Source organism: Pundamilia nyererei, unplaced genomic scaffold (assembly GCF_000239375.1).
Source record: "Pundamilia nyererei isolate P.nyererei 1_Seehausen unplaced genomic scaffold, PunNye1.0 scaffold00141, whole genome shotgun sequence".
Lineage (NCBI taxonomy): Eukaryota > Metazoa > Chordata > Actinopteri > Cichliformes > Cichlidae > Pundamilia > Pundamilia nyererei.
In genome coordinates this window covers 1,676,629-1,699,338 of record NW_005187542.1, presented here as the reverse complement: position 1 = coordinate 1,699,338, position 22,710 = coordinate 1,676,629, and the positions used below count along the sequence as shown (strand labels likewise).

The following is a 22,710-nucleotide window of genomic DNA, read 5'->3' as shown; positions in this document are numbered from 1 at the left end:
GAAGCGGAAGTTCGCATACTGGCCAGGCGTCACTAGACGATCGCAGAGCTTCTGCTTTTCGTTTTGCAGTGGTTTGTTTCGTACCACATGGCAAAACTGCACGAGAAGCGTGTTATGAGGATTCCTTGTATTTTAATATTCTAGAGCTCGTGGTTGGCAAAATAAACACTTAGCTAAAAATGTCTCAGATACAGGCAAGATTCTTCACAGAAGACAAAAGGTGAGGTTTAAAAGAAAGAAAGAAAAAACTCAACAGAAAATGACAAAAAAGCAAGCGAGCTAGCTAACTTGCTAGCTGTAATTTAGAGTAAACAGTATCATCTCATTGTGGGATGTTCTGTCTTTTCCTCTAGCAAATTTTTTTTATCTGTAGTTCTGATCGTGGCTAGTTCGTAGCGATGTTTTTTTTAATGCTAATGCTAACAATGTGAAGTTATGTAGACTCCGGCAGCAGCTAAAATATGTCTATCTCTGTAGGTACGTTGTAGATGATGTCCCGTTCTCCATCCCAGCTGCATCCGAAGTGCAGGATCTCAGCAATGTAATCAACAAGCTGCTGGAAGCTAAAAATGGTAAACTCACTTTATCATAGGCACACAAACTATTCCCCACCTTCTTTACAATTCAGCCTCCAGCTGCAGAGCTGTAAACACAGAATAAATAGCATTATAATCCTAATCCTCAATCACAGGGGCGGATCTACATGGAGTGGCACGTGGTGGCACCGCATGGCAGATCGATGGGCTGGCATGCCCTAAAATATTCTTGTAAGCAACTGATGCTTACGATTGTGCCAGAGTACATTTTGAATCAATGCCATGGGCATTTTTAGATTTCACACATGCATTGATTGTTACACTCTGGGGTCTATGGACACGCCTCATCTCCAAATCACCTGACCGATTTAAGATGCCATAGCAACAAGCTGCAGCCACGTTTAATCTCCATTCAACTTGTGTTGAAAGTTCAGACTTCAAACTATACACCAGTTTTTAAATTTTATTGATAGGCCACTAAATCCGGAGCTACAATCATAAAAATACATGTGATGCATTTTTCTACTATTGTCACATTTAATGTGGGATGAAATGGTAAAAAGTTTGTTTTCTAAGGACAGCACAAAAAAAGATCAGGAAAAAATGCCACCCCTCTTGTATTAGTGTAAAAGTGTACCATATTGACCAATAAAAAATTATTTGGCAACACATGGGATTTGGTTATTTAGGAAGAGGTGAACATTTTCGGAATGACGGCTGCGGGAGAGAGAAAGAGAGAACGAGTGTCTCCAGGTGAAGAACAGACTGAGTGATGCACCTCGTGCTGTTAGGCCTGCAGGGTTTAGGCCTGTGGTGTTCTCCACTTTCTTGTAGCAGACAAACTATTTTTTGCACTGGCACAAATACTGTGTGTGGTATCTTATTGTGGCACCTGATTGTTCTGTAGATTTAGTTTTAGTAGTATTTTTAAATGGTTGTGCTATATGTTTGTGTATGTGTATGTCAAATGTAGTCCTTATCACAGACTGTACTTCTAAAAATCTCAGATAATTTATTTGGTTCTCTTAACAGCTTCTCACAGTAAAGTGGACTTTGACTTCCTGGTCAGGGGTCAGTTCCTGCGAACCTCACTGTCAACTCACATGGCGACAGAGGGTATATCAACGGTATGGCCTGCTATAGTGCTTAAACTCGTATGGATATATTGTATAAAGCGAGTCACAAGCATCCACATGAGTAAAACAACATTAACCAGATGTTTTACTCTGTTTGCCCATGTTCCAGGAAGAAGTTGTGGAGATAGAATATGTGGAGCGGATCACGGCCCCAGAACCCGAGGAGTGTATGATGCATGATGACTGGATTAGCTCTGTAGATGCTGATGCTGAATGGTAAGATGGTTAAGAGCAGACCATCAGTGTGCTTTTTATTAATTGGGAAATTAGATCAGCAAAAAGTTTGTTGTGATGTGTTCATATTTTCTTTTTTTGTCTTCTTGGTTGTTCATTAGCTAAACAAAAGTCTTAAACCACCCCTTATTCTTTATCTTTTACTTCCAAGGAGCCAGACTTTCTATTCCTTTTAAAATGGTCCAGAGCAATAGTGCTGCAGGCTTTCTGAAAGTCTTGTCTAATTTGTCTTTAGACATTGGCTTCTTTTTCAGTTCAGTTCTTGTACATGACAAAGAACCAGAAGCTCGAAGCTTCTATATGAACATAAAATTTCACAGCAACATTTTTTTTATATACAATATCCATAAAATCTTTAGTGAAACTGAAGATGTTTGAGCAGAAGGCTCATAATGATTTGAAATGGAATGACCCTTATTTTTTCCCCTGCAGGATCCTAACAGGGTCATACGACAAGACTGCCAGAATTTGGTCTACTGAGGGCAAGCCTGCGATGACTGTGGCTGGACATACAGATGTGGTCAAAGACGTAGCCTGGGTCAAAAGAGGTAAGTGGGACAAAATGAAACAGACATGTACTGCTATGTTAATAGTCAAAGGCTTTATTAAGTCCTCTTTGTGGATGTTTTCTGTGTAGAGGGTCTGACCTCTCTGCTTCTGACGGCCTCTCTGGACCAAACCGTGTTACTGTGGGAGTGGAACTCGGAGAGAAACAAGGTGAAAGCCAGACATTGCTGTCGTGGACACGCGGGGAGTGTTGACACCATTTCTGTAGACCCCACAGGAACGAAGGTAAGGTTGGAGAAGGCAAGACAAAAACTTAAAAGACAACAAAGAGTGCTGCGATTAATGACTTTGGATGTTTGTGGTAAACACTTTCAGTTCTGCAGTGGCTCCTGGGACAAAATGTTGAAGATCTGGTCAGCAGGTATGATCCCAGAATGATTCAAGGCCTCTTTATTGTTAAAAAAGGTATTGTTGTGATGCTGCTATAAACTATATTTCCTGTGCTGTCAGTGCCTACAGATGAGCAAGATGAGATCGAGGAGCCGGCTGACAGACCAAGGAAAAAACAGAAGACTCAGCAGCTTGGCCTTACCAGGGTGAGTGCACAACCAGAGTATGATTGACTGGAGAATAAGCCCACTAAGTCATTGCAAAATGAGTTTTTGTTTTCTTGGGCACAGACTCCCTTGATGACATTATCGGGACACAGCGAGGCAGTGTCATCTGTCCTGTGGTGTGACAGTGAGGAGGTTTGTAGTGCGTCTTGGGACCACACCATCCGCATATGGGACGTCGATACTGGAGGGATGAAAACTACGTTGGTGAGAAAAATAGAAAGTGACTGAATTAGCGATAATAAACACTTTTGGTTGTTTCATGTGACAGATTAATGAGCATCATCCTACAGTTGGCAGTTCGTCTTGTAATCGGAAGGTTGCCGGTTTGAGCACCGGTTCCGACAGTCTCGGTCGTTGTGTCCTTGGGCAAGATACTTCACCCGTTGCCTACTGATGGTGGTCAAAGGGTCAGGTGGCGCCAGTCTCCGACAGCCTCGCCTCTGTCAGTGCGCCAGGGCAGCTGTGGCTACAATGTAGCTTGCCATCACATGTGTGTGAATGCGTGGATGACTGAATGTAGTGTGAAGTGCTTTGGGGTCTATAGGGACTAAGTAAAGTGCTATACAAATACAGGCCATTTACCATTTACAGGCTTTTATTCTATTAGCTATGTCACAGAGGGTGAAACACAGGTATAAATGATAAAAAAGACTCAGAGCCACAATTTGACTTGTTTCTTCAGTGTATGAGTGATTTAAAATGCCTATAATAGAGGAAATCAAACCAGTGACATACACTACATATTACTGCTATATGCCTGTGTGTAGTGGATGTATGCAATGCATGTCCCAATCCTAAGAAAAATTAGGGTTGCAGACTAATTCAAAACTCGGTTAACATCTCAAATAGTTTGAAATAGCATATTTATCAACCACCAAGTTTACCTTTTGTTATTATATACTCAGTTTTCCAGTATTTACCAGTTTCACTGTTTTTCTTTTCACAGACGGGCAGCAAAGTGTTTAACTGTATTTCCTACTCACCTTTGTGTCGACGGCTGGCCTCAGGTAGCACCGATAGACACATCCGACTGTGGGACCCTCGCACCAAAGGTACGACTGTTCTAAATGTCACAGACATCTATGTTTCGACTTGTATTGTTGTTTGTCACTCTTGTCATCTTTACAACTCTTCTTTCAGATGGGTCTCTTGTTCTGCTGTCGCTGACCTCTCACACTGGCTGGGTTACTGCTGTCAAGTGGGCACCATCACATGCGCACCAGTTGGTCTCGGGTTCCCTTGACAACCTAGTCAAACTTTGGGATACCAGAAGGTAAGTGAAGCTCATAATTGGTACTACTGTTAAGGGCTCCGCTCTAGTCACAAGGAACATATTTCTAATGGGACATGACCAGAGGTGGAAGTATTGAAGTACAAATACTTAGTTACTGTACTTAAGTAGAATTTTCAGGCATCTGTACTTGACCTAAGTATTTATTGTTCTGATTACTTCTTTAACAGAAATATTTTCTACTCTTTACATATTTAAAACATTTCTCTGTTGTCTCCCAGCTGTAAGGCTCCTCTGTATGACCTGGCGGCCCATGAAGACAAAGTATTTTGTGTGGACTGGACAGAAAGCGGGGTACGATGTGTACGATATTTGCACACCAACAGTTGATAGATGGAAACAGTGATGTTCTCACAGTGTCCTCTCTCTGTTTCTGTTTGCAGCTGATGCTGAGTGGAGGCGCAGATAACAAGTTGTACACCTACAGATACTCAGCCCAACAGGCAGAGGCATAAAGATTCAGCACACATTGGACAGACAGACACAAAGACAATATTCAGGACTTAAATCAAGGACTTCAAAGTGTTGGACAAATATCTTGGCTTTGTTCTTTGCTTTCCTGATTCGTTTTACACAAATGTTCTTACAGCTCGTCCTCGTTTCAGTGTTATCCAAACAGATTATAAATTAAATCTTTCTCCTAAAATGTTGTCTCCTCACCTTCATTTAACTATACAGTATTTATATATAACAGTTTATAAAGTGTGTGTGTGCTCTGGAGCAGGATATCAAGGATGTCACTGTACTGATTCATCTTCCCCTCAACCCTGACTAGTCTTCCAGTTACTCAAGTTAAAGAAACATTTGACAGATCAGAACTGTCAGTGGAAGCAGCTGCTGGTCATCTTCTACACCACCATCATCCAGTCTGTCCTGCACACCAGTCACTGTTTGGTTTTGCTCAGCCGCGAAGAAGGACAATGGGCAATCAGGTCTGCAGAGAGGATCGTTCAGTTCATTTCAATTAGCAAAATGCCTACACAACATCAGTTGGGCAACCTCAAGGTTTATATTAATAAACTACCTTTTAAAAATGTTTAACACATTATAAACTTCCTCATATTTCTCAAGAGCCAAAGTCAACCTGTTGCCTATTTCCTCCAACTGGTTTGTCAGTGGAGGTGTGATGAAAAAAGGAGCTCCAACTCCTCCTTGATTAATATGCCTAACATAACTTTCTTAACAACTTGACGACTGAAACCAACTGATATGACCAGATAAGCTTTCCAACATATTGGTGCTGAAGTTCCTAAGGGACTCATTCATTTATAATAAATAATTATATCTACATTCATTTTGAATTTTAGTTACATTCACTATTTATAGACTGACTCATATAGCCAGTATCACGACCATCAGAATTGCTAGTTTCTTTTGACATTATCACGTAGAACACATATAGATTTAACATGCTATATATTTATTTATCACGCCAATCACGTCCAACTCACGTCCATCTTTACGTATCGGAGGAAAGAACCGATTATCCTCTGGTAGGTTATCCTGTCAACAGACGATCTTTGAATTCAGCTGTCTAACAGCGGCTTCTAGTGTTCATACATCGCTGCAGCTGCTTAACCATATCCTGTTTCTGTTACTCAGATGGTGATGGCTATCGTCAGAGGAGGCTAGCTGAGCTGAATACATGCACAGAGTGCTGGAGAGAAAGTAAATAAAGGTAACACTGTTTTCACCTTACAGAGGATGGAGCCATACAATGAAAGACTTTCAGTAAAACGCACGGTCGCTCAGTTAGATGGTCTCAAGACGTTTCGCAGCTTTAACCATCAAGCCTGCTACTAGCTAAACTGCTGCTAGCACACAAGCTCCTTTGCGGTTCCTTAGTTCGTTTACTTCGTTTACGTGTTTACCCTTTCATAATTGTACTCTGTGTAGATAAATGTCCGAACGACACCTGGTTTTGGGGGGGTTTTACGTGTCAGAGAGCTCTATTTTGCTGAAATGTAATGCTCGATATCCAGCTGTCTCAGTTCTCCCTGACTCCTTGAAGTCGCAGGTGTCTGATCCCTGCTCCATATTCGAGGCATTTTAGATTAGCTTCTTTAGCCCTCAGCACCGAGGCGTTTGGGCCAAAATAAACCCACATAAGCGTTTGTAACTTGATTATATGTCAGCTCAGGCTTCAGGCATGTTTACTGCTTTTTTGTGTTTGTGTGTACATCGAAGTCATACAGGAAGCTAAACTGCAGGAATATCTTTTATTACTCAATGATGTGTTAAACGTTGAATAGATGGATTTTATTCACTTTTGTACAAAACCCTTTCCCCCCCTATCATATCTGCTGTCTGCTTATGTATTTTTGCGTTGAGGAATCTTCACCTAGACAGAAACCTAAAATGATTAATTTATGCTTTATGCTACCATTCTCTCCATCTGTCTAAACTGTTGTTTTGTATACTTTTAGAACAGTGGTTATCTACTATGGACGGGTAGGTGAAAATTTGTTATTATTGTGAGCATTATATGCAATTCATACACAATTTATACACACACACACACACACACACACACAGCCTGGTAAAAAATGTTGCTGACAACGTCATGTCCTTGGCTCCAGGTTTGCCGGAGACATGCTGAGTGGTGGCCGGGCTCTGCTTGGCGAGGACAGCTCAGTGATGGCCCGTATGCAGAAGAAATTTTGGAAGACCAAACAGGTCCTCATCAAAGCCACAGGCAAGAAGGAGGATGAGTATGTGGTGGCCTCGGATGCTGACCTGGATGCTAAGCTTGAGGTGGGGAAGAACAGGCTTAAGAGTGTTTTAATATTTGGCGACACACAAGATGATATTCATTGCTCAAAATTTGAAGGAAAATGAGGAATTTATTCAAAAGAGCCTGGGGCTGTTCAAGAAAAAGAAATTCTTTTGAGAAAATACAGTTTTTAAAATTAAATAACAGCTTCCAGAGTAGGAAAAAAGCAGCTCACAAACTTGAAGTTTTGAGGAATGGCTTTAAGCACAGGAACTACAGGATGTTTGTTTTTCCTTTATTTTCCGTCATATTGGTTTGATCTTGTTCGACTCTTCTGTCTTCCACAGATAGCCATAACTTATCCTAACTTAGCTGTTTTAGGTCAGGAGACATTGGGATTGTGGAGGGCAGATGGGTGGATGACAGATGTAATTGGGAGAGGATAAATGAATACATATAGTATATGTATTAATGGGGTTACAGTTAACCCTAATTCTAACTTGTGGCTTGTGAGGCGCAGGTGTCGACCTCCATTCTTTTCTCTGGGAGGCCGGGAATCTATGCCAGGAAACAACCTTGCCCCATTCAGCAGTGAGCAAGCCAGCTGTTTAAGATACAGCGATGAACTTGCGATTTTATCCTGTTCTTTTCAAAACCTTTCAAAATAAAACCCCCTACAAAGTCCTGCTAACTCACAAAGAAAGCACAAAACATTAATTCTGTTTTCACATAATACATTGATATTTTAGAAAAAGTTTGAAGACAAGAAAATATTCTTGTCTGAGTACTATACAGCAGATAACTTTTTTTATTTAGACAAGAAAATATTCTTGTCTTGTCTAAATAAACAAGTTCTCTGCTGTATAGTACTTAGGCTAACTTCCTAAGGATTTTTTCCTTTTCCCAAGGGAAGGATTTGGTTTCAGTTGAGTAACCACAGGAGTGCTAAACTCCCTGCTTGAGTTAAAAGCACAGCACTGAACCAGCATTTGCCCCGGTGGCTTCACGTCCATTTGCTCCTGGAGAAAACTGCATCTGCAAGTTTAGTACAGATCACAAACTCTTCCACCTACCTGTTGTTGTTGTTGTTTTTTTTTTTTAAATAGCTCACCTTTTTCACAAGACAACAGCTAGAATAAGTGAAATGCGGTTCATTAGAAGGCAGACAGTATTGGATATCTCTTCTTAGAGATAAAATAACTGTTTAGTGTTCACAGTCTTGTAGGTGAGTGGAGAACATTTCAAAGGTCTCTAAAGCAACTGTGGCCTTGATCACTCAGTAGTCAGCAGTAATCTGAATATCAAAATAATGAATGCATCTTTAAACTGTCGTAAACTCTGTTGCCTGCTGTTTTGCTGCTGAGAGGAAAATAAAAGGAATCACACATATCAAAATAACAACCGAAAAGCTCTTACCTACAGTGCATTGTTTCCTGGTGTCCATTGCTTACAGAGATCTTTTCCCTGTCCACTTACATGAGTGCTAATTATTCATGAGACTTTTGCAACAACAGCTGGATGGGGTACAGTGTGCTCTTTTACTTCTCGTCAAAGAAGAGCACTTCTCTGGGTTTGCTGAAACACGGCTGTTATTTAGTCGTGCAGGTTCTGCCCTAAAGGCCTTTGTTTTGCTCTGGTACGAGATTATCTTTCTTCTGTTCTTCTGCTCTCAGGAGAACAGAAGAAATTCATCCCCCTGTGAGACAGACAAAAGGTACCTCTGTGCGTCTTCAGATTGCTCTTTCTGCTAGTATTGATTTGTGACACGTAATCTATTAAAATAAAACCTCCCGTCATATTTACGGAGCAGCACATTGTTATATTGCATATAGAAGAATGGAATTCATGATTAATGAATTTTGTATATATTGTTCTGTGTCATTGTGTTTATGTTCTAGAAAATCACAGTAAGTGCAAAGCTTGGTTAGGAATGCTCGTTTTACTTAGAGGCGTTGTGCAGGAGAAGTCACCTGTATGCTGATATGTTTGGCCACCGCTGAGGTCCAGATTAAAGTTAATGACTGTTTACTCTACAGTTAAAGAGTAACTACACATGTTCAGCACACCCACAACTTCTGCTGTCTCACAATCTTCAGTGAGCCCGTCTCTCTGCTAAGAATAAGACAAAGAATCGGAATAATTTATTAAACCCAGAGGAAATTATGTGGACACAGTTGCTCCAAGACAGTAACTAACAAGTTAAAGAACCGATGTTCAGTGTTGCAGTATATTATAAAATAGCTCTAGTAATACAAATAGAGTGTACATGTACTTTCTATACTGTAGTGCTACTATTTTATTTATTTATTTTTTAAACTACTACTTACTATTCTTCAGCAGACTCTAGAGATCAAGGTGACCCTTTCCTTTCTGTCAGACAGCAGCACTAAAATGGCCTCAGAATATGTGTTGCTATGACACATGTAGTCACTGCTGTTGTCTACCAGGCGGGAGAAGAGGCAGCTCACTGACAACAGATGGAAAGGGCCATAAAAATCTGTTCTGTTTTGTGATTGTCAGCAGTGAAGAGGAGCAAACGTCGCACTGTTAAAGAACAAAACTTGACTTTCAAAAAAAAAAGCAAAAAGGTTCATCAAAAGGAGATGTTTTAAGAAAAGCTCTCAAGATCGTTCCCGTTTGTCTCTGCAGTTCTTCCGCTCCGTTCAGTCTACGTGCACAGAGCTGCTGAAGGTGATCGAGAAGTATCAGCACAGGATCACACGTGAGTCAGATTCTGAGTCAGCTTCTCAATGAGGTAGGAATTCCAGGCGTTGCTATATCAGAGCACTCCGGAGACATACAACATACATTATGGGTGAACATACAACATACATTATGGGTGAACATTTTGTTGATGCGTGCAGCTTTCCAGAATTTAATAGTGTAAGTAAATGAAAGGCATTTTCCATCATTCAGTGTGAGCTGCTGTCACATTTCGTAAGTTGAAGTGTGAAGCACATGATGTAGCACATATAGCACTCGAGTAATTCCTGCTAAAAACTAGGGAGAGCTGATTGAAGAAATTATCTAAAGTTTTTTTGAGTGTGCAGCTTTATTCTTTAGCAGTGTTAGTGCTGCAGGTTTATGAGAATCTATCAAACTGCATTAGTCACTCATTTATGAAAGTCCTGCGATTTCATTGTGCAGCTGTCTTCGTTTCTCTTTCTTCAGGCTTGTCTCAAGAGGAGAATGAGCTCGGCCTGTTCCTGCGATTCCAAGCCGAGCACGATCGCACAAAGGCTGGAAACATGATGGATGCCACTAGCAAGGCTCTGTGTGCCTCTGCCAAACAGAGGTTAGCAGCAGGAGAGAACACTGGCACTAGTGATTATGCGCTATAAAAATGCGAGTACACAAACACGAACTGTTTCCTGTCTTTTTTCTTCAGGATGGCACTTTGTCCGTCACTGCACCGTTTGCACCAGGAAGTGGAGACGTTCCGGCGGCGTGCCATTTCGGACACACTTTTGACAGTAACCTGCATGGAGAAGGCTCGCACAGAGTACAGAGGAGCTCTGCTCTGGATGAAAGATATCTCCCAAGAGCTCGACCCAGACACCTACAAACAGCTGGAAAAGTTTCGCAAGGCATGATGTGGCCCATTTGTTCGGGTTGGTTTTCTTTTGCAGTACTCTGTGTATGTATGTGTATATAATGCAGATGTCTTTTTGTCCACAGGTCCAGGCCCAGGTAAGAGGGACAAAGAGCCAGTTTGAAAAGCTGAAGAACGATGTGTGTCAGAAGGTGGACATGCTGGGAGCAAGCCGCTGCAATATGCTCTCCCACTCCCTCTGTACCTACCAGGTACAAGTTTTTATTATTTCTAGGAATGGCTTCCCCACTTTGTTAATGCGGTGGACAAAATGTGAGGAACACTTCTAAATGTAATGAAGTCTAGTACGAGTACTGACGATTAACTCTGTCCCAAATGAAGCGCCTTGAGGCGACTTATGTTGTGATTTGGCGCTATATAAATAAAATTGAATTGAATTGAATTGAATTGAAAATGTTTCTTGAGCTTTTTTGTTTTGTTTTTTAAAGCGACTAAATTCCAACCAGTCGTGGCAGATGGCCGGTCTTACCTGAGCCTGGTTCTGCCAAAGGTTTCATCCTGTTAAAAGGGAGTTTTTCCTTCCCGTTGTTGCAATAGTGCTCGCTCATAGGAAGCTGTCTGATTGTTGGGGTTTCTTTGTATTATTGTAGGGTCTTTACCTCTTGTAGGAGCAAGCTGGCAAAAGCTAAAACTGACTTTTTCCATTGTAAGTGAGCAAACTTACAAATGTAGTAAGTGGTGAATAATTATTTCACCCACTGTAATGTAATCTTTTTTTTTTTTTTCTGCTGTGTAAAAACACTCAGGCCCTAAAAGTTGATTCTGTTCATCTGGACGTAGCGTTTTCAGTCAGAGAAACGTTTCGTCACTCATCCAAGTGACTTCTTCAGTCTTAGCTGACTGTAGGTTTCCCCAATCTTATAAACAGTACATTTGCTTTATGGCTGAAACTAGGACCACTGAAAGAACAATGGGCTTGGAGGTCAGTTCCTTGATCATTAATATGCAAATTCTTATGACCATTAATCAACAACTATTGATCAAAGCTCATTGATCAAAGACCACTAATCAGTGACCATGAGTACCATTCACAGAGCCTAAAAGTCATAAGTTAAGTTTAGGCTCTTGTTTGTTGAAGAGAGATCAAGCTAACCTGTAATAAGACTGATGTGTTTAGGGACTCCTAAAATTAATGTTTTCAGTGATTGGGCTTTCTCTGTGCTGTTAGACCACCCTGCTGCAGTTCTGGGAGAAAACTGCTCAGGCCATGTCAGAAATCCACAAGGCCTTCCAGGGACATGTACCATACCAGTTTACCACACTCAAGGTATTTCAGAATGTTGCCCTTTGCTTCTACTTAAACACCAAACTGTAGTGGTTCAAAGTACTTGAATCTAAAGTTTTCCATAGATTGAAATGTACCACTGTTTGTACTTCCCCCAGGATCTGTGGGATCCCCTGGAGCAAATCTCAGACTCTAAAAAACAAGAGGAGAAAGAGAAGGCAGCACTGCAGAGCAACACAGAAAGGTTTGAGAACATGATGGGACAAATCTGAATTGAAAAGTGTCTCATGAAATCCTTTTGTACGATCAGGACTTGGAGCAGTGTTTACCCAAGTGGTTTCTAAAAGCTTCTCCAAATCAAATCAAGGCCACTGCATTGCTATAAATAGCAAAAGCATCCTGATAAGACACTTTTTATCGTTATTTACCCTTTTCTCTCTTTCGTTTCTTAGTCTGCTTTCCTTGGATGATGACAACCTGTCAGGAAGTGCCACCGATGCATGTATGTACTGCCACCTGTCTGCTAAAAGGCAGTCTGCACCAGCTACACTCGAAGCATCCAAGCATACCTATAAAATCGAGGAAGAAAAATATCGTCAATAGCAAATTACACATTACTAATGAATTGTTTTATTTTCCAGACCTCCCACTCAGTAGTGATGGGCAGAGGCAGACCGATGACTGCGGTAAGTGACTGTCTGCTTGTTTAACTGTGTTCTGTAGCTGGCACTCGTGCAAATACAACATGCATGCATGAATTGCTGCTGCTGATTGTGGAATGGATGTCTATTGGCTTTATGATCGTTTGATCTCAGCTCACCAAATTGCTATCACATCCACACCAGCCCTGCAAAACCTCAGTGGACTGTCAAGAAGCTCTGATGATGACCTGATGCTTATGGCCTGTGACATGCCACAGCCCACAGCCCCAGCAAATGCCCTACACCAGCCTCAGGGCTTTGGAAACCTCGAGTTTGGCCTCTCACAGCTGCCTGCCACCGGTAAACTGGTTGGCTGTCTTTTTCCTCTCATTCTAACTTCAACCTGCTTCACTAAGTGTCGGCGTCCTACTTGACTTTGCTTGGTGTCATCAGAAATTCACTCCTACTGAGGTTTCAACTTGTGGGTTCAGTCTTTTTGCTTCCACTATCAGTCTTTTCTAAATGTGTGATTAACATTAAGCAATTGGGACCAATTCATCTCTTTATTTTCGGACTCATTTTATAGAGGACGGATACATAGCTGCGTTTCCCTCATTGCATGTTGTTACTCAACAAGTAGCTGAACTGAAGTCTTAACCTTCTGTTCTAATTTTAGTCCTCTTTTTCATGGTCAGACCTCATCTGACTTTGTTCGTTTCGGATGTGTTTTGTCTCTGGTTTAATAACTTTCCTGTTCTTCCCCCTTCCCTCTAGATGGGAGTCTGCACACTGGCCGTCAGCCACAGGAGGACGGTGAACCAGGGGACATGGCCTTCCTCAAAGACCTTCTTAGCCCTGGTTCAGGAGCTAGTGATGAGTTCAGCAAAGAATGGCAGGATGCTTTTGGGATGTTTACCTCTCCCAGTGTCCCCACAACCAGCCAAGGAGCACAGAGTGGTGCAACAGCAGCACGTCCACCCTCTAACCCCCCTAGCCCCACAGGCTTTCTGCCCTCCCAGCTGCTGGATCACAGTTTGAGTTCCACAGGTGAGCCACATGTTGCTTACTGCAGCATACTATCTGATAACTGATTGTGCTACTGGATTCTTCACAATGGCTGTTTACCTTTTAGGTTGGGCAACCCCTCCTATGTTCCAAGCTCCACCCCTGCAGGTTCCTCAAAGTCCAAACCAATCAGCTCAGCCAGCTCCCAAATTTGCAGGTAATGGTAAGCTCTTCCTCATTCCTCAGAAAGTACACTACTTAAAAATACTCCCTGGAGGAAGTAATTTGTGTTCCTTGTTACGCATCTTATGCATCCATGGCCTTGGATGCATTCTCACATAACTGCCAGTTAAGAGACTGTACTGTAACTTTAATTAGTTGATATTTGCTAAATATATTGCTGATCCAGGTGTGGCTGCTGTGCAGTAAACTTATAAAATGTATAAATATGTGTGTGTGTATATGCAGCTACCCCTGGGGGATCCAAAGACATGTCTGCCTGGTTCAACCTGTTTGCAGACCTCGACCCTCTTTCCAACCCTGATGCCATCGGACGATCTGCAGACGAGCTGCTCAATGCCTGAATATGTGCTTGTGTGTATGTGCGTGCATCTTCTCTCCCCAAGGATTCTTTGCAATGTTCCATGTCATCATTCAAGTAAACAAACACGAACAGTGAGAAAGACGCATATGAGTAAAAGATGGTGTTTTAAACAGGAAACATTGTCAGTGAAGACTGTTAACACTACCTGTGAAGTCATGTACACAGCAAACCTCATGTTTTGGGTTTCAGGTTTACTTTGAAGGGTTTTTTTCTGTGGGTCACTGTCAGGGACTCAAAATGTCTCATCATAGGATATATTACATGTTTTACACTATTTTATATAGTGTATTTCCAGCTGCACCAGGAACACAGTGTATCACCATCACTGGAGAAACTCTGAATCTTCGCGTCTGCATTACTTTGATTTACTTTATTGATAGAGCTCTGTAATAACTGGCCTGCATTGTATGCTTAATCAGCTGGAGTTAGAGTGCAGGCACAGAGTCCTCTATCTGTCCATCTTCATCTGTGATTTCACTCAAACTGGGTCAAAATGTATGTTTGAAATAGTCTCATCTGTTGTTTAACAATCACAAATCCAGGGCCAAGAAAAATCTGTGAAGGATTTATTCTGTACTTTTGAAGGAAATTTTGGCCATGGGATTTTTATTGTTATTGGTACATAAAAATGTACTGATTTACAAATGACAGCACTATTACTGGTTGGAGAAACGGAGGTTTTTGTTGTGCAGCGTACTGTAAAGATGGAAGAAAAGCAACACTATCAAGTAACACTGTAACTGACTATTTTAACTTTGTGTGGTGTGTATTTTGAAGATACACAGATATATATGGTTTATATGGAGGAATCAACACTGGAGAGCTGTTACCATGTCACATATTTAAAAAACATGGATCCTTCACTTGCTGTAGATTTAGTGATTGTACTTCTTTGAGTGCAAAAAACTGCAGAAACCTGCATTTCTGAGTATTTATAAGTTTAGTAAAAAAATGTGCAGAGCTGTGTTTCTAAAGGATGTAAATATTCTCTCCACATGCACAGACTGAAACCAAATCCTTAGTTACGATATTTGTGTGCCTGTATAACCACACTCAGTTGAGCTAAAGTAATAAGACTGTGTGTCTCGAAGTTGAGCAACTCACAAAAATGACTTAATACCAGCTGCACATCATTATCTCAGCTTTTGGGAATACAAACAAACCTCACTACTACTCAGCAATTGAGGCAAGGAGACAAGAAAGCAAGAAGGAAGCCTGACACTATAACTATGTATATGTGTGTGTGTGTGTGTGTGTGTGTGTGTGTGTGTGTGTGTGTGTGTGTGTATATATATATATATATATATATATATATATACACACACATACACACACACTCTACTGACTCTTGATTTCCTCACTTTAGGTAAAAGAATGTATTTCTCAAGTCAATCACAGATGCTTTATTTAACTATTCCTTTTTATTTCACTCAAAAGAATTTAACTTGGCAGTTGTTTCCAATAAACGGGACAAGCAAACAAAAAACTGACGTGTCGACTTTTTGCTGTGTCGTGCCTCACTCCAATACGACTAAAAGTGGGGAATAAATCTGTATTTTCACATATACAAATCTTTTTGTTCCTGTAAACACATCTGAAAAAGACAAAAGGGAATATGTAGGTGTGATTGTTTGTCAGCATTTTCTTCATAGTTTAAACATGTTTTTTGTTACATAATCATTTTTTAGGACTACCTATTATTCTGGACCAGGTCACTGAACAATGCTTCTGTCTACTTCAGCTCTGCTACATATTTAAGTAATTCAGGATCTCCACTGTGTGAGGCTACATAAACAGCAGCTGTTGGTTTGCTCTCGGTTCAGTAAACTTGTTAGTGCGCACTGAGAAGTCTGAGTATCTTGTTTTCTGTGCACTACAACCTGAGATGGATGATGATGAAATCTCTTCAGGATTAAAACTCTTAAGACCCAATTACACTCCTATCTGATAAATAAATACATTATTATTATTCACAATAATGAGACATGTAGGAATTCACAGTACTTGGTGAGGGAATAGGAGGGGGGAGTAGGGGAGTCGTACACTTGTGACTCATTCTGATACATATCTTTTTCAGCCGATAAATACAAACACATCGTGCCTCTATATTTACAAACCCGGTACATTCCTATCCTACCATAGCAGGCACAGTCGAGTAGTAGACATATACAAGAATACAAGAGGATGGGCCGAGGCAGGGAGAGGCTGGTGACCCATAAACTGCACAAGAATACAGTTGTCTTCATACAATGATCTTTCATGTTGCTCGCTGAATTTAAATCACAGACTATACTTTTGTGCACCAATCAGATGTGCAGCTGCAGACAGTATAAAAACAGATGCAGTGAAGCTGACATGGAAGTGCCTTAAAACAGTAATCTTAAGACAGAAATCTCAGGGAAAATCACCCTCAACTATCTCGCTCCATGAGCTCAGTAAACACTTGATTACTTTAAAGCAGGTGTGGGGAACTCCAGGCCTCAGGGGCTGGTGTCCTACAGTTTTTAGGTGTGTCCTTGATCCAACACAGCTGATTTAAATGGCTAAATTACCTCCTTGCCTGGTAATGAACTAATCATTTGATTCAGGGGTGTTGACCCAGGGTGATATCTAAAACCTGCAGGACACCAGCCCTCAAAGCCTGGAGTTCCCCACCCCTGCTTTAAAGGCTCAGTCCCCATTTTCAGGTGTTGCTGAACAGAACAGCAAGTCTGTTTTTTAAAACTATGCTCACTCTAAAGTCAGAAAGTACAACATTCAGGATGCACTCCTGCTACATCCGGGTTTTACTGTCTACAGTTACATCAGATCCAACCACGGTTGTTTATTTTTATACTACATTCAACTCTGATATTATTTTTTAATATTACAATCTATCTTTTACCTTTATCTTTAATCTCTACAAATTTCTGAGGGAACTATCTGTCTAAATAGCTCATTAATGCTCTACTACACCACTAGTCTCTAATCTTTCACTTCAAATTGCTGCCCGTCAGTTTGTAGACCGAATCTACACAGTAAAGTGGGTTCTAATTTGTACGCCCCCCCATCGACCAGTCTGCTGTGTAATACTCAGGTTCACCAACATCTCCGTACTCTCAGCCCTGCACGTCAGAAGGGAGCCTGTCCTGCAGGGAAGAGGGGCCCTACTGGACACATTTGAACACAAGCTGAGCAAGTCAGAAGGAAATTAGCATTACGGTGAAAGTGAGAGAAAAAAGGGGATAAAGAGCTGGAAAAAGAAGGAACAAATACGGCGGAGTAAAAAGAGGGAGACTTGGGAAGGAGGCTGAACATGCTGCACGCTTAGCCCTGGCCTGTGTTCCTCAAAGATACAAGCTGCCCAGCAGGGGACCAGTTCACTGCTACCAGTTAGCGTAACAAAGGCACCGCTTTGTCCCAGTTTTAGCTAACTTTTGTGGCAAACAGCTAATAAAAGTACAAAACAGATGTCTGGATTTGGTTTACAAGGTGGTCCAAATAAAGTATTTACTTGTTTCAAGGTGTGAATTATGCACCGTCTCATTGTTTGCTTGTTTTGAAGATGGTTCAGCCTTTCTCTATGAATATATGGCCACGATAGTGCAAAGATGTCTCATCTAAACATCAACATCATCAGAGCACTATGATGACTCAGGGAAATCAGTGAAAAATATCAGGCACATTTTGAACTCGTCTTTTTCCCCATCTCTTGAAGTTTTGCTACTATATTTTCTGGCAGCACCAAAATTAGCCTCTGTGGTCAAACTCTTGGTCACTAAGGAAACCAGCAGCCTTTTTTTGTTATCATGGAAGGCATATTTCATATCAAGAGAAATAACTACAGATAGAAAAAAAGATATGTCCGTGGAAAGGCGCCATGGTATAATACGATGAAATAAAAAAGTCTGTCCTTCCTCCCTTTTCCTCCCAAAAAACAGGAACAATAACCAGCACTAAGGTAGAAGAAAGCGATGAAATGTTAGCTGCAGAGGTCTGCTCAGGCCTGCAGGACTCTCACATTGTAGTTGTCTGATGAGGAGAGGCAGTGGGAAGCGCTTTTTGAACAAGATAAGGACATCAGAGAGAGCTTAGCTGGCATGCTGAAGGCAGTTTTTTAGAGCAGAAGGGCCATTTCCTCAAATGTTTTTGGATTATGTTGGTGGGGGGAGGCTGTTTTAGAGGAAAGGAAGGGGTGTGTGCGGACTGGAAGGCTGCAGGGGGGGCATCAGAAACTCTCCGGCTCCTCCAGGAGGCAGGGCTGGGTGGACAGAGGCACAAGGGATGGGGATAGGCTTTGCAGGCCCACGCCGGAGCGAAAGTTGAGGTCCGGGGCGGGGAGTAAGGGCTTGAGGATGCTGACGAGGCAGAAGGCAGAGCCGCTGTTAGGAATGAAGTTGACCTTGTTGCGGTCAGGACACAGAAAGGGAGGGATCTCCTGCAGAGGCTTGGGCCTGGAAACACATGCAGAGTCATATTTAGCCTACATGTTAACCTCTTGTTTTTATACAAGTTCATCATGATTTTGCAAAACTCTTGACACACTTAGAAAAACACTTAGACACCTTTAATGGCGTTTGGACAACAATGTAACTGTGGAGAGATAAATTAAGGTTCGCTCACACACACACAAACAGTACTTGGCATATTTGATGTCGATTTTGGTTGTTCTATGTGATTTTATAGGACACCAACTGGAAGGACGCTGAACACCTCCTTTTCCACTCACATTGACTCCTCAGACACTTTGACCTTCTCACAGCCCTCTGGAGGTTCTCTCTTGAACATGTAGCTGTTGTTGGGTCTAGGAGAGGCGGCGTATTTGGGCAGCGGGGAGCAAGGTCCCAGCTCTGAGAATAAGCAAGAAGGTGGGTTAGCGACACGTCGAGCTCACAAAGGCACCGCTATGTGTCTGGTTTTGACTCTTGTATGTATGCGTGCGTTGGTCACCTTTGTCCTCGTATGGGCTGCCTCCACACGTGTCGTTGAGGACGGTGAGGTAGGAGGGTGAGATGGAGTCGGGACGGCTACTGCAGTTGCTATGGTTACTGCTCAGGCCCCCGCCAGAGGGAGTCTGCGTGTCGATGCTGCGGGTACTGCTACTTCGCTGTAGGGGGACAGGAGGGGGTGCACGGTGCCCATCGGGGACATCTTGTGGCTGTTGCACGAACACACACACACACAAAATCACAATTATATCCCCAATCTTTAAAAAAGAAACCAATCTGAGATTAGTTTTTTTTAGGGAAGGACACGACATTTAACACACTGGGAGCACGTTAACTCATTGAAACTCACAACAATAGTCTCATCCTTCTCGGGGGTGTCACGGATGATGATGCGTTCGATCTCCTGGTTAAGGCCCTCCACGCTGTTGCGGAAACGAGGGGCCGACGACTTGGATATAGGGATGGGTATCAGAATGGTCTTAGGCATAGGTGACTGCAAAAACACAGACAAACCGAATTTATTACAAACGTCATCTGGGGGTTTAGTGACTTTAAACCAGCGGTCCCCAACCCCCGGGCCATGGACCGGTACCAGTGTGTGAGTCATTTGGTACCAGACCGCGAGAGTGAGACTCGGGTGTGAAATGTATGGTTTTCAGGGTTTTTAGTGTTATTTTGTTATCGTTTTTTTCATTAACTCGGTTTTCCTGGGTCTTTTCACGTGTGTTATGAATAAATCTTCTTTTTTTCGGTACCGGTACTAGTTTTACTTTGTTGTATTTATCCGCGACACCTTAAAGGCCATTCCGTGAAAATATTGCCGGGCACAAACCGGTCCGTGGCGCAAAACAGGTTGGGGACCTCTGCTTTAAACGGTCAATGCCATAGAAAGAAACAAATGTGGAGATAATTTATCAGAACTAACGTTTGCTATAGCATAAATGCACTATATCTGAGCCAGTCATTCATTTTCTTCCAGGACATCCAGAATACAGGACAGCTGAATTGCAACAGACTCCACAGGGAACGTGTGAGTGGCCCTACTGCCATCTCTGTCGCATACAGTAGAATGACATGAGTGGCCACTAAATGTGTACATACGTCTACATCACACACACACTGGAGCTAAATAAGGACATCGAGAAAGTGGGACGTCCTCAAAAACCCAGATCGGGTACCCAACACAGTCTTCCTCCAACCTGCATGCTGTCTCTATTAGTCACCTGCGATTGGATAATGGTGTGGCTGCCATTGAAAGGGGCCTTGCGCTCTTTGTCCCTCCGATGGCGGCTGCTGCGTTTGCTGCGCTGTAGCTGCTGACGCAATTTGGCGATCTGAAGAGAGCACATACAGACATCAGTGTTAACGGTGGCATGCTGAGAAACAAGGGATTCAGTATGCTCCAGGACCCGTATTGTAATTTGTTGTTTATTTGGGCCTGTAATCAGGTAAGAAAGTGACCTCCTTGAGCTGGTCGGTGCTCCCACAGGAGGCCGAGCGTTTGTGTGAGCCCCTCCTCCTCTCATCTGCCCAGGCCCTGGGAGTCTGACACACACAGATCCACACATACACTGTTCAGAACTAAAGCTCAAACACACAAGCTTAAAACTGCTAAACAGGAAAAAAAATACAGCTGAAACCAAAAAACATTTGACAGTTCTTAATCAAATATATAGGGATTATTTAAACAGACAACACCAACTCCCCATTTATAGAACTGACTTATAGGATGGGTGCAGAACATGTTTTTTATGTTATAACTGAGAAGCCAGTTAAGAGCCTGGGGAAGGTCTTCCAACAGCAAACCGAGTGACACAACCATAACTCATGAAACACAAGAGAGCTGAAAACCTGGCTTATATTGTTGGACAAATCAGTAAAGTGTTGGCAGTAAAGTTCAAGGGCTGGATTTACTGGCATGGCATCCTGCCACACTGCTGGTTTACAATGTCACACTGGCCATTATGGGTTTGGGAGCACGATTGCTAGTAGGTGGTTGGCCCTTCCTTGTAGCCTAAAGTGGATTTGTGGTTCAGCAAGGGTAGCACGCTGACAGTCTGTTAGCAGTCTGGGATGGCCTGTCTACCTGTGGAGAACTCTGTTATCAAGGCAGTGTATAAAGTGTCTGGTAAAACCGGTTTGTGCACCACTCTTGCTTATGCTGCTGCTGGTTTGTCAGCCAGCTGCAGAAAAGAGTGCAGTCATAACATACAAAGTGCGGAAGTGAAAAATACTGCAAACACTGTTTCTGCTTTTCATTCTCTATTTTAAAAAATATATATTTTTCATGGTTCTTCTGTTCTCTTCTGTTCAGCTGTTTGCCCTGTTCCACCCACCGGTGAACCAATCAGCATTTGCCAGACACACAGTTATGTTCAGCTGGGATTTTAGAGGACTGCACGGAAGCATATATCTGTCCGCTTACTGTCCGAACTGAAGCGTGTACGCAGATAGACACTTTTGCAGGACTGTGAATTACACAGAGGCAGCTTTATATGGGAGGAAGAATAAGATGTGACTCCTCTTGAGCAGACTATCAGAAGAATTCATGGTTTTCAGTCAAACCCAAACAACAGAGATGATGCTGTATAGAGACTCCAGTAACACCAGAGTCTCCTTGGTTGGCATAAGAGGTAAGGACAGGCAGGAAGTGGAGAGCTCTGGAACCTCAATAGGGCAAGGCCCAAGGAAGGGAAAGAAGCCAGTAGGTCCAGGAACTGACCCAAGCAGGGGTAGAGGAAACCCAATGCAGTAGGATGGTTGGGACACGGCAGCAAAGAATGTGGAATTTATGGGAGCAGTTAATGAACTGCAATATCTTGTGGTTAAAACTATGGAAGGCTGAGCCACCCTAGATCAAGTTTATCCAGTCAGTCTATAATGTCCTCCCAAACCTAACCAACCTCTCTTCCTGCAGTCTTGCAGAAACCACCCACATATACCTGCTGTGCCTGGGAAGAGGATGACTGAAACGCATCTTAAGCTGTTGCCCAATAAGCCTGAAAAAGGGCAACATAAAATTCCTACAATTTATTTTTAAGATTGTTAATTTTTCTTCCTTATGTCAGTCAGCACTTTGGGTTCTTTCCTCTTCCAGTAACAGTAATAATACTTTTACTATGTATTATGGCCTACGCATATAAACAAAATGCAAACTTTGTGTATCTCACAATTATTACTACACAAAGAGACGCTATACTCACCTGCGTCGCTTTGTCCCTCATGTAGGGAATGTGTTGTTGCTGGCTGTCGTCCTGAGGCCAGGGACCTGTCAGGTGAGAGCCAGCGAGCGTGCCCTGTGAGGGCCACAGCTGGACGCGATGGCGGGAAACCGAGAGGAGAATGAGGGAGCAGACTGCTCAGAGGGAGAGAAGGGGGGAATGCCGGAGGCGTCGAGGACAATCAGAGGAGAAATCTAGAAGGTTAAGGCCACAGATGCAGTCTGAAGGGAAAACAGAAAATGAGTTTGAGTAGATCTAGAGATGTAAAGACGTTTGATGTAAACACATCAACAAATCACCAGACATACAGCTGGCCAATGGGATAAGCTCGCAATGTCTGTCTAGGTCTGTGTGTATTTACTTTTGTGTCAGGGAGTCTGTGTGTGTGTGTGTGTGTGTGTGTGTGTGTGTGTGTGTGTGTGTGTGTGTGTGTGTGTGG

The 22,710-nt window shown here is 42.4% G+C and overlaps 3 protein-coding genes across 5 annotated transcripts in view; 2 read left to right on the top strand and 1 right to left on the bottom strand.

The window, feature by feature from the left end:
* Positions 1 to 4: 4 nt before the first annotated feature.
* On the top strand, positions 5 to 4,967 carry wdr12 (WD repeat domain 12). The gene is made up of 13 exons (XM_005744277.2): positions 5 to 220; positions 478 to 572; positions 1,569 to 1,663; positions 1,782 to 1,888; positions 2,339 to 2,454; positions 2,544 to 2,698; positions 2,789 to 2,834; positions 2,924 to 3,009; positions 3,094 to 3,234; positions 3,977 to 4,082; positions 4,171 to 4,303; positions 4,543 to 4,615; positions 4,705 to 4,967. Exons 1-13 carry the CDS (start codon positions 180 to 182, stop codon positions 4,774 to 4,776), a joined length of 1,266 nt encoding a protein of 421 aa, XP_005744334.1. The 5' UTR covers positions 5 to 179; the 3' UTR covers positions 4,777 to 4,967.
* An 856-nt stretch (positions 4,968 to 5,823) lies between these two features.
* On the top strand, positions 5,824 to 15,399 carry ical1 (islet cell autoantigen 1-like). 3 transcript variants are annotated; one of them, XM_005744271.2, is made up of 15 exons: positions 5,824 to 5,999; positions 6,748 to 6,772; positions 6,901 to 7,075; positions 9,684 to 9,756; positions 10,206 to 10,329; positions 10,423 to 10,621; positions 10,713 to 10,838; positions 11,816 to 11,914; positions 12,031 to 12,116; positions 12,325 to 12,374; positions 12,514 to 12,558; positions 12,718 to 12,873; positions 13,288 to 13,560; positions 13,646 to 13,741; positions 13,987 to 15,399. In XM_005744271.2, exons 2-15 carry the CDS (start codon positions 6,765 to 6,767, stop codon positions 14,100 to 14,102), a joined length of 1,626 nt encoding a protein of 541 aa, XP_005744328.1. In that variant the 5' UTR covers positions 5,824 to 5,999; positions 6,748 to 6,764; the 3' UTR covers positions 14,103 to 15,399. The 3 variants fall into 3 exon arrangements, with proteins under 3 accessions (XP_005744328.1, XP_005744330.1, XP_005744329.1); XM_005744272.2 differs by having other exon boundaries at positions 5,825 to 5,999; positions 13,646 to 13,735; XM_005744273.2 differs by lacking the exon at positions 12,718 to 12,873.
* Positions 15,400 to 16,766: 1,367 nt separating this feature from the next.
* Positions 16,767 to 22,710, bottom strand: part of fam117ba (family with sequence similarity 117 member Ba) — a 9,173-nt gene continuing 3,229 nt past the window's right edge. The window contains exons 2-8 of the mRNA XM_013913627.1: positions 22,254 to 22,405; positions 20,512 to 20,595; positions 20,274 to 20,384; positions 19,400 to 19,543; positions 19,052 to 19,259; positions 18,831 to 18,951; positions 16,767 to 18,555 (exon numbers count right to left, since the gene is read on the bottom strand). Coding sequence (XP_013769081.1) covers positions 18,330 to 18,555; positions 18,831 to 18,951; positions 19,052 to 19,259; positions 19,400 to 19,543; positions 20,274 to 20,384; positions 20,512 to 20,595; positions 22,254 to 22,405 — 1,046 coding nt within the window. The 3' untranslated portion in view covers positions 16,767 to 18,329. The remainder of the gene's footprint in view (positions 18,556 to 18,830; positions 18,952 to 19,051; positions 19,260 to 19,399; positions 19,544 to 20,273; positions 20,385 to 20,511; positions 20,596 to 22,253; positions 22,406 to 22,710) is intronic.